Source organism: Gallinula chloropus (assembly GCF_964237585.1).
Source record: "Gallinula chloropus genome assembly, chromosome: 20".
Classification (NCBI taxonomy): domain Eukaryota; kingdom Metazoa; phylum Chordata; class Aves; order Gruiformes; family Rallidae; genus Gallinula; species Gallinula chloropus.
The window spans coordinates 4,507,542-4,518,048 of record NC_140105.1 but is presented as its reverse complement, the minus strand read 5'-3'; the positions used below and the strand labels follow the sequence as shown (position 1 = coordinate 4,518,048).

The following is a 10,507-nucleotide window of genomic DNA, read 5'->3' as shown; positions in this document are numbered from 1 at the left end:
TACAAGACAACCAAAGACTAAACCATATGCCTAAGAGCTGCCCAACAGCTGTACCTGCTTGCCCAGCGAGGGCAAGAAGTGGTGCAGGAGAGGAACTAGGATGCCCCGGGAGGGTATTTTCTTGCCCAGGGGTCTCACTGGGTTGCCAGTGCCCTGGGTTGTGCAGTGGCCGCATCCTGTTGCCCTGGCAGCTGCAGGGAGTGTTCCAGGCAACAATGGGGTTTGCTGAGCACCCTGTGCCCGTGGCAACGGCCCACTGGTCCTGTCTCACTGACGGCACCGGGCCCCTGGCAGTGCTGCCACGGAGCTCGGCAGTGCAGCAGCGACTGCAGCATCTCCAGGAGCACCCCAAAACCCCAGAAGAGCTGCACAGCTCTCCCTTGAGGAATATGTACACCCACCCAAGAACAACCCCCCCCAAGATTCTGCCTCCCATCAGCATGGCCTCAAGCCTTTCCAATCACTTCCCTTCCTCCCCCTTGCCTAATAGCTTCAGCTCCCCCTGGATGCCCAGAGTGGCCAAACCCACTCTGGGTCCATCTCCCAAAGGCTCTCAGAGGCCCACCCCCAGAGAGACACTTCCTGCTATCTCCCACCAAACAGCCGTCTTCACCAGATACACTCTTGGTGACTGGCACAAGTCCAACCTGACCAACTACAAAAGGTCAGAGACCTACAGGAACACTGCAGAGTGTCTGACAGCTGACACCTCCCGCCTGATTCACGATAAATACCAGCAGACACGGAAAACCCAGGTAGAGACCACCAAAAACCTGGGGCAGCGTGTCAATGACATCGTGTTCTGGAAGTCAGAGCTGCGCCACGAGCAGGATAAGATGATTGAGGAGACCAACGCTCTGACAGGCACGAAGGAACGGCTGGAGAGAGCCTTGGCCACCACGGAGGCCTTTCTCCAGGTAAGGGGTCTGTGCAGGGGGCTGCGAGCTGTAGCCTGCTGCTGACACATCTGCAGCAGTTCAGATGTCTCCTTAAGCCTTCTTGCAGCTCTGTAACGTTTAGAAATGTTAGTTACAAAAGTTGTTAACAAAGAAATGCCCTGATACCTGCTGCATCCCCTGTCAGCACACGCTGAGCACATCAGAGCAGCCCTTGGTGCAGCCAATGTTTCCAGGAGCGCTCTACCCACAGCCCCGGGTCTGAAGACAAAAGCCCAGGTCTTACTGTGAGGCCCTGGGGAGGTCAGAGCCGAGCCTGACCCTGAGCTGGGCTGGCACCAGGGGCACATGTGCTCCCTCCTGGTGCTGCAGTGCTGACATTGCAGCTCAGCAACTCGCCCTGTTTTCCCCTGCTGTCATCTCTGTGCCCACCTTTCTTAGCTCACTTGAGGTGGGGACCATCCCTATCTGGAAGCCTGTCCCTGCAGCCTCAGCAGTGATGTTGTGTCCCCAACAGGTCACCCAGGAGTGTCTGCTTCATCGGGAGAAGCGGATGGGCATCGACCTGGTGTGTGATGATGTCGAGAAACAGCTCTTTGTGGTAAGTCTGGCCATGCAGATCAGGCCTTCCAGGGACTTGTACCTAAGCGGCCCTAAGAGGCTTTTGCAGCCCCGTTCCCTCTCTGGCTCCTGGTGAGGCGGGATGGTCACATCCAGAGAGGAGTTGTCAATGGCTTGATGTCCAGATGGAGATCTGTGACAAGTGGTGTCCCCCAGGGGTCTGTACTGGGACCGGCATTAATTAGTATCTTCATCAATGCCATTGAATTGTAGCCCTGGGAGTGTGAAGCCACCACTCCCTTGGGACATTTTGTGTTAGCAGTCGGGCCCTAAGAAATGATAATGACCCCACCAGCTACGTCCACAATGGCTGTTTGGCTTTTCAGTATTGGGGACACACTCTGGCTGTCCTTTTCAGCTGGCAGGAGGGCTGGAAAATGAGTGGGTTTGAGTACGAATCACCTGGGGCGTCAGCAATGTGAGGGCTGTGTGCTGAAGGGAGCTGAAAGCAAAAATGCTGATGGGCTGGTGTTTTGCCTCTGCCCAGGAGCTGGACATGATCCGGTCATGCCAGGAGAGGATGCGGCGGCACCTGGAGCAGGCAGAAGCCCAGCTCGCGTAAGGAGCAGCTCCTTGTCCCCTGCTCTGGGCACACAGGCACTTGCCCTTGTTATGAGCTGCCCAAGGGGTGCTGCAGGGAAGCAGCAGGGGGAGGTGACGGTTGCACCCTCATCCCCTGTGACGGTGGCTGTTTGTGTGTTGAAGGTCCAACAGGCTGGCCCAGCACGATGTGGAGAGAGACCTGGCCAACAAGCAGGCAGCTCACCGCATCGACCAGCAGTGCCACCAGCTGAGGAACAGCTCCACGGGCATCAACTACTTCCGCGGGGTCGAGCGCGTGGATGCCACGTGAGTGCCGCGGGGCTGCACGTCCCCAGCATGCGCGGTGCCTGTCCCTGGCAGGGAGCTGCCAGGCAAAGGAATTGCAAAGAACTGATGCTCAAATTCAGAGGGGGGTCAAAGAGCACAGATTTACCCCACCTTCAGTCCCTGCTGCTCCCTGGCAGGGTCCATGCCCTCAGCAGCACGGGCTTAGCAGGGACCTCTCCTTTCCTCCCCCTGTCTGCCAGGATCTCAGTGCCAGAGTCATGGGCCAACTTCACCAACAAGAACATCCTGCGCTCCCAGAGCGAACGGGCAGCCTCTGCCCAGCTGCGGGACGGCATCGAGAACCTGCTGGTGGGGACCGACAATCAGATGCGGCAGCAGTTCAACTCTGTCAACTTCGCCCTCACCCAGCGCATCGCAGAGACAGCTGATGCCAAGAGGAAGATTCAGGCCCAGCTGAGCAAGGTAGCCTGAAGCTCTCCCTTTGGCTGGGACACTGCTCGGGAACCTCTGCTGTGACAGCAGGGGCAGAGAGGGGCTTTTCCCTCAAGAGACCCAGCTGAGGGACCTGTGCCTCTGTCTGTGGCAGAGCGACAGGAGTCTGAGCCCACGTATCCAGCTTGGGGTGTATTGCAGACAGAGGAAAAGGGAAATGATGTGGTCACTTGAGAATCTAGTTTTTAACTGATGCCCACGTGTCTCTCTCCTGCCAGACCCTGCAGGAAATCTTCAGCCTTGAGAGGAGCATCGAAGCCATTCAGAGAGCCATTCGGGGCAAAGGGTTTCCCCTGAAAGTGGCTCAGACCCGGCTGGACAAGCGCATCCGCAGGCCAAAGATGGAGCTGTGCCGGGACCCTGCCCAGCTCCGGTAAGTGCCCAGAGTGCCCAGCAGCAGCCACAAATGGGGGGTGTGAGGGTGGAGATCCTGTGCCCAAGGGGCCCAGCAGCAGCAGCATGCTAGAAACCACCCCTCTGAGGGGACTGTTAACAGGGTGTTTTGTTGTTTTCCAGCCTTGTCAATGAGGTCTGTGAACTTGATGAAACAATCCAGACCCTTCAGCAGCGGCTGAGAGACAGCGAGGACGTGCTGCAGAGGCTGGTCCATAACAAGTCAGTCCTGGAGCATGAGCTGGTGGTGAAATCCAACTCGCTGTTCATTGACCAGGAGAAGTGCCTGGCGATGCGCAAGACCTGTCCCAGCACCGTGCGGCTGCTGGGTTATGCTCAGGCTGGGCTCAGCTGCACTCACAGCACCTGAGATAGTCCCAGTTTGGTTTGGATCCCTTCCCTGTTTTCTTGAGGTTGTTTGTTTGAAAATAAATTATTAGAGTTAGTGTGTTACACAGTCTACCAGGAGTATTTGTTTTCCCCTTTATTTCTTCCCTTTCCACTGCTCCTTCACAGTGTGCCGGGAAGGAGCTGAAAATACCCCATCAGTGACTGAGAGTAAGTGCAGCCACAGGTGTTGATCCCTACCCTTTCAGGCTGTGATTTTAGGAGAAACATTGTGGTGTCTTTCTCCTTTTGAGTAAGTCTGATGTGGAAAAAGCACCAAGGGAAGTCAAGCTGGTTTTGTGAGTACTTAGCTGTTGCCATCCCTGATGTATTTTAATGATCATAGAATCATAGAATGGTCTGGGTTGGAAGGGACCCCAAGGATCACAGAGCTCCAACCCCCTGCCACAGGCAGGCCCAGCAACCTCCAGGCCTGGAGCTACACAAGGTTGCCCAGGGCCTCATCCAACCTGGCCTTGAACACCTCCAGGGCCGGGGCACCCACCCCCTCTCTGGGCAGCCTGTTCCAGCCCCTCACCACTCTCTCTGTAAAAAAACTTCCTCCCAGTATCTAATTTAAACCTTCCTTTCTTTACTCCCCCCTCACTGCCAGCCCGTGCCAGGGTTGTGCTCCTCTGCAGCTGGGTTTGCTTCTGGCAGCTTTGGCCACCGTGCCTGTTACCCAGAGACCAGGCCCAGGCTCAGTCCCTCTCAGAAAGTACTGTCCTTCCCCAAACACTGGCAGTTCTCCTGTACCACCTTTGCTCCTTTGCCTTCTGCAGACTGTGGCTGAAGAGACCCAGGCAGCGTCCTGAGAGTGGCAGAAGCCTCGAGCCAGAGCGGATTCCCCGTGGCGGCAGCAGGGATGTTGCTCTGAGCCTGAGTTTTGGGAGCTGCCAGCGTGAGGGCTGAATTCAGAGGAGCAAAGAAATGGTGCCAGGCTGCAGGTTGCTGCTCTCAGCCATCTCCATTCCAGTTCCCACTGGCAGTTTGTGTTCCAGTCCTTCCTTTAGTTTGATTGATTAGAGTGAACTTGCCTAATCTTTAATGAAACGAATATCCAAGGTGAGTGTCCTGCAGGTTTAGAGCTGCTGGCTGCATGACAAGCAAGTGGCTGGCTGGCCTTCAGAAGAGCCCTGCACAGCTCCAGCCTGGTTATCCAGGACCCCCTGCCTCCTCCAGCAGTTGGTGACTCAGATGATTTCACTTCTGGACTTTGCTGTGGCTGTTTTTTCCTTGCAAGTGTTGCTGCTGCTGGTAAGGAGTTCAGATGGTGCTGCCTGGGATCCACACCTCTCTCTCTCTGTGGTCTGACCGGTGCTGGGGCGTTGCAGGGAAGGACTCCTAAAGCAAACGCTGCTCTTGGCCATTGCTCCCCACTCAGGGCTGGGAAAAGCCTTTTGCAGGCTGGCAGAGCCCTGGCTGGCTGTGTGCTCTGCAGGGGCAGAAAGGGGAGCCCGAGAGCTGTGGCAGGGGCTGGGGCCTTCTCAGCACGTGCTTCTGGGCAGGGCAGGTTGTGCTTGTGTAGTGGTCATACACCTGGGATGAGGTGTCTGGATGAAGAATGGGGTCTCTCTCTCTCTTTGAATACTGGGTATTGTAAATGGTGGGATTTGGTAAGAGGATTCTTGTCCTGTGCCTGGGATATACCCCCAGCAAGACCTGGGAGCTGTTCCCTTGGTTAACTGTTGGGACTGATACCTTCCTTTTGTACATAGCTGTTTATACACTCTTGAAATTAAAAGAATGCTTTGTTTGACTAGAGCAGACATCCCTCTGTGACCCACAGCTGAGCTCTGTTTCTATCCCGTGTCCTGGAGAAGCCCTGTTAGAATCATGGGGCAAGTTAAATGCTGCTGCTGAATGAGCTCTGGCACCCTTCCTTCCAGCCAAGGCTCTCAGACAGTCCTCCCTGTGCAAACACTTTCTTTGTAAGCAGCCTGGGGTTGTTAGTGTGCAGAGCTGGAGTGCTGGTCACTCCCTGAGGCTGTCTGGGGTGCATGAGATCTCCTGAGCTCTCCCCAGCCCCTGGCTTGCTCCTGGACAGCAGCAGATTGCCACCAGTGCTGCTGCCACTGCGTAGTGGGAACATCTGGTCCCCATGTCCATGGAATGGATGGTTTATTTCAAAGGAATGAATGGAAAGAGGCACAGTGAAGTCAGTCACTGACCTCAGAGTGCTTCTGTGTGACATGGTGATGGGCAAGTGCAGCATCTGACCCACACAGCATGATGGAAGGGGAATTCTTCCTGCTCCTGCAAGGCCCCAGTTTGCTGCTGCCGTTGGAGGGGTGGCACTGACTCCAGCCCAGTGAGGATCCTGGTTTGCCCAGGGGTTGCACTGGCATGCTGTACTGGGTTGCCCATTAAGGACACTGGGGATTGTCCAGGGACAGGATGAAGTGGCCCAGAAAAGGCATTAGGTTACATGGAATCTTCAGTGGGATGCCCACTGAGGGCACTGGGTTCCTATCAGAGACCCTCTCCAGTCAGAAGGGTTCCTGAGTCCAGCTCCCTGCTCCGTACAAGACAACCAACGACTAAACCATATGCCTAAGAGCTGCCCAACAGCTGTACCTGCTTGCCCAGCAAGGGCAAGGAGTGGTGCAGGAGAGGAACTAGGATGCCCCGGGAGGGTATTTTCTTGCCCAGGGGTCTCACTGGGTTGCCAGTGCCCTGGGTTGTGCAGTGGCCGCATCCTGTTGCCCTGGCAGCTGCAGGGAGTGTTCCAGGGAACAATGGGGTTGCTGAGCACCCTGTGCCCGTGGCAACGGCCCACTGGTCCTGTCTCACTGACGGCACCGGGCCCCTGGCAGTGCTGCCACGGAGCTCGGCAGTGCAGCAGCGACTGCAGCATCTCCAGGAGCACCCCAAAACCCCAGAAGAGCTGCACAGCTCTCCCTTGAGGAATATGTACACCCACCCAAGATCAACCCCCCCCAAGATTCTGCCTCCCATCAGCATGGCCTCAAGCCTTTCCAATCGCTTCCCTTCCTCCCCCTTGCCTAATAGCTTCAGCTCCCCCTGGATGCCCAGAGTGGCCAAACCCACTCTGGGTCCATCTCCCAAAGGCTCTCAGAGGCCCACCCCCAGAGAGACACTCCCTGCTATCTCCCACCAAACAGCCGTCTTCAGCAGATACACTCTTGGTGACTGGCACAAGTCCAACCTGACCAACTACAAAAGGTCAGAGACCTACAGGAACACTGCAGAGTGTCTGACAGCTGACACCTCCCGCCTGATTCACGATAAATACCAGCAGACACGGAAAACCCAGGTAGAGACCACCAAAAACCTGGGGCAGCGTGTCAATGACATCGTGTTCTGGAAGTCAGAGCTGCGCCACGAGCAGGATAAGATGATTGAGGAGACCAACGCTCTGACAGGCATGAAGGAACGGCTGGAGAGAGCCTTGGCCACCACGGAGGCCTTTCTCCAGGTAAGGGGTCTGTGCAGGGGGCTGCGAGCTGTAGCCTGCTGCTGACACATCTGCAGCTGTTCAGATGTCTCCTTAAGCCTTCTTGCAGCTCTGTAACGTTTAGAAATGTTAGTTACAAAAGTTGTTAACAAAGAAATGCCCTGATACCTGCTGCATCCCCTGTCAGCACACGCTGAGCACATCAGAGCAGCCCTTGGTGCAGCCAATGTTTCCAGAAGCGCTCTACCCACAGCCCCGGGTCTGAAGACAAAAGCCCAGGTCTTACTGTGAGGCCCTGGGGAGGTCAGAGCCGAGCCTGACCCTGAGCTGGGCTGGCACCAGGGGCACATGTGCTCCCTCCTGGTGCTGCAGTGCTGACATTGCAGCTCAGCAACTCACCCTGTTTTCCCCTGCTGTCATCTCTGTGCCCACCTTTCTTAGCTCACTTGAGGTGGGGACCGTCCCTATCTGGAAGCCTGTCCCTGCAGACACAGCAGTGACGTTGTGTCCCCAACAGGTCACCCAGGAGTGTCTGCTTCATCGGGAGAAGCGGATGGGCATCGACCTGGTGTGTGATGATGTCGAGAAACAGCTCTTTGTGGTAAGTCTGGCCATGCAGATCAGGCCTTCCAGGGACTTGTACCTAAGCTGCCCTAAGAGGCTTTTGCAGCCCCGTTCCCTCTCTGGCTCCTGGTGAGGCGGGATGGTCACATCCAGAGAGGAGTTGTCAATGGCTTGATGTCCAGATGGAGATCTGTGACAAGTGGTGTCCCCCAGGGGTCTGTACTGGGACCAGCATTGATTAGTGTCTTCATCAATGCCATTGAATTGTAGCCCTGGGAGTGTGAAGCCACCACTCCCTTGGGACATTTTGTGTTAGCAGTCGGGCCCTAAGAAATGATAATGACCCCACCAGCTACGTCCACAATGGCTGTTTGGCTTTTCAGTATTGGGGACACACTCTGGCTGTCCTTTTCAGCTGGCAGGAGGGCTGGAAAATGAGTGGGTTTGAGTACGAATCACCTGGGGCGTCAGCAATGTGAGGGCTGTGTGCTGAAGGGAGCTGAAAGCAAAAATGCTGATGGGCTGGTGTTTTGCCTCTGCCCAGGAGCTGGACATGATCCGGTCATGCCAGGAGAGGATGCGGCGGCACCTGGAGCAGGCAGAAGCCCAGCTCGCGTAAGGAGCAGCTCCTTGTCCCCTGCTCTGGGCACACAGGCACTTGCCCTTGTTATGAGCTGCCCAAGGGGTGCTGCAGGGAAGCAGCATGGGGAGGTGACGGTTGCACCCTCATCCCCTGTGACGGTGGCTGTTTGTGTGTTGAAGGTCCAACAGGCTGGCCCAGCACGATGTGGAGAGAGACCTGGCCAACAAGCAGGCAGCTCACCGCATCGACCAGCAGTGCCACCAGCTGAGGAACAGCTCCACGGGCATCAACTACTTCCGTGGGGTCGAGCGCGTGGATGCCACGTGAGTGCCCGCGGGGCTGCACGTCCCCAGCATGCGCGGTGCCTGTCCCTGGCAGGGAGCTGCCAGGCAAAGGAATTGCAAAGGATTGATGCTAAACTTCAGAGGGGGGTCAATAGTGTGGAAGATCAGCGTGTTTTCAGTGGACCTTCTGTGGTCTCTTAAGTCTTTTGTTGACCTTGTGCTGGGCTGCTGCACAGGCATGAACTTCCTGGTGAATACAGACAGGGAATTGACTATTATCTAGTACTTATTTGGTTTAGTAGCAAGCTGAGGTTTGGTTTGAGCACAATGAGCTGACTGTGGTCTGTGTGTTGTTGTGGAGCCGGGAATCCCTTGTCCCGTCAGTGCCTCGAACGTGTAGATATGAGGTCTGATGAAAATCTCTGTTGTCCTGGGGGAATTTGGTTTGTCAGAGCTTTTGTAAGTGTCCCAGTTGTCTCTATGACTATGTCATCGTTTGATAAGCTTTATCGACCCAATTGTGTCCAGACGTCTCCCTTCCCCATGGCCAAATGAAGAGCACAGATTTACCCCACCTTCAGTCCCTGCTGCTCCCTGGCAGGGTCCATGCCCTCAGCAGCACGGGCTTAGCAGGGACCTCTCCTTTCCTCCCCCTGTCTGCCAGGATCTCAGTGCCAGAGTCTTGGGCCAACTTCACCGACAAGAACATCCTGCGCTCCCAGAGCGAACGGGCAGCCTCTGCCCAGCTGCGGGACGGCATCGAGAACCTGCTGGTGGGGACCGACAATCAGATGCGGCAGCAGTTCAGCTCTGTCAACTTCGCCCTCACCCAGCGCATCGCAGAGACAGCTGATGCCAAGAGGAAGATTCAGGCCCAGCTGAGCAAGGTAGCCTGAAGCTCTCCCTTTGGCTGGGACACTGCTCGGGAACCTCTGCTGTGACAGCAGGGGCAGAGAGGGGCTTTTCCCTCAAGAGACCCAGCTGAGGGACCTGTGCCTCTGTCTGTGGCAGAGCGACAGGAGTCTGAGCCCACGTATCCAGCTTGGGGTGTATTGCAGACAGAGGAAAAGGGAAATGATGTGGTCACGTGAGAATCTAGTTTTTAACTGATGCCCACGTGTCTCTCTCCTGCCAGACCCTGCAGGAAATCTTCAGCCTTGAGAGGAGCATCGAAGCCATTCAGAGAGCCATTCGGGGCAAAGGGTTTCCCCTGAAAGTGGCTCAGACCCGGCTGGACAAGCGCATCCGCAGGCCAAAGATGGAGCTGTGCCGGGACCCTGCCCAGCTCCGGTAAGTGCCCAGAGTGCCCAGCAGCAGCCACAAATGGGGGGTGTGAGAGTGGAGATCCTGTGCCCAAGGGGCCCAGCAGCAGCAGCATGCTAGAAACCACCCCTCTGAGGGGACTGTTAACAGGGTGTTTTGTTGTTTTCCAGCCTTGTCAACGAGGTCTGTGAACTTGATGAAACAATCCAGACCCTTCAGCAGCGGCTGAGAGACAGCGAGGACGTGCTGCAGAGGCTGGTCCATAACAAGTCAGTCCTGGAGCATGAGCTGGTGGTGAAATCCAACTCGCTGTTCATTGACCAGGAGAAGTGCCTGGCGATGCGCAAGACCTGTCCCAGCACCGTGCAGCTGCTGGGTTATGTTCAGGCTGGGCTCAGCTGCACTCACAGCACCTGAGATAGTCCCAGTTTGGTTTGGATCCCTTCCCTGTTTTCTTTAGATTGTTTGTTTAAAAATAAATTATTAGAGTTAGTGTGTTACACAGTCTACCAGGAGTATTTGTTTTCCCCTTTATTTCTTCCCTTTCCACTGCTCCACAAAATACCCCATCAGTGACTGAGAGTAAGTGCAGCCACAGGATGGCACTTTCTTCCAAGGAATCGGGCGTAAGCTCTGTGGGGCTGCATCCAGGGGCCCTTTGGCACAGCTCCCCCCACCCTGCCCTAAAAAACCAAACCAAACCAAACCAACCCAAAAACATCTAATAGAGGGAGCCTGATGGAAAAACTTCAGGGAAAGACTGATGCCTTTTCAG

At 55.7% G+C, this 10,507-nt stretch overlaps 2 protein-coding genes across 2 annotated transcripts; both read left to right on the top strand.

Annotated features, from left to right (window-relative positions):
- Window positions 1-215: 215 nt before the first annotated feature.
- On the top strand, window positions 216-3,603 carry LOC311199600 (tektin-3-like; the record flags this gene model as incomplete). Its single annotated transcript, XM_084273721.1, has 7 exons — window positions 216-917; window positions 1,414-1,497; window positions 2,005-2,075; window positions 2,223-2,366; window positions 2,588-2,810; window positions 3,059-3,213; window positions 3,357-3,603. 7 exons carry the CDS (start codon window positions 216-218, stop codon window positions 3,601-3,603), a joined length of 1,626 nt encoding a protein of 541 aa, XP_084129847.1.
- A 2,640-nt stretch (window positions 3,604-6,243) lies between these two features.
- Window positions 6,244-10,166, top strand: LOC311199599 (tektin-3-like; the record flags this gene model as incomplete). The annotated part of the gene is made up of 7 exons (XM_084273720.1): window positions 6,244-7,059; window positions 7,556-7,639; window positions 8,147-8,217; window positions 8,365-8,508; window positions 9,134-9,356; window positions 9,605-9,759; window positions 9,903-10,166. 7 exons carry the CDS (start codon window positions 6,244-6,246, stop codon window positions 10,147-10,149), a joined length of 1,740 nt encoding a protein of 579 aa, XP_084129846.1. The 3' UTR covers window positions 10,150-10,166.
- Between the last annotated feature and the right edge of the window lie 341 nt (window positions 10,167-10,507).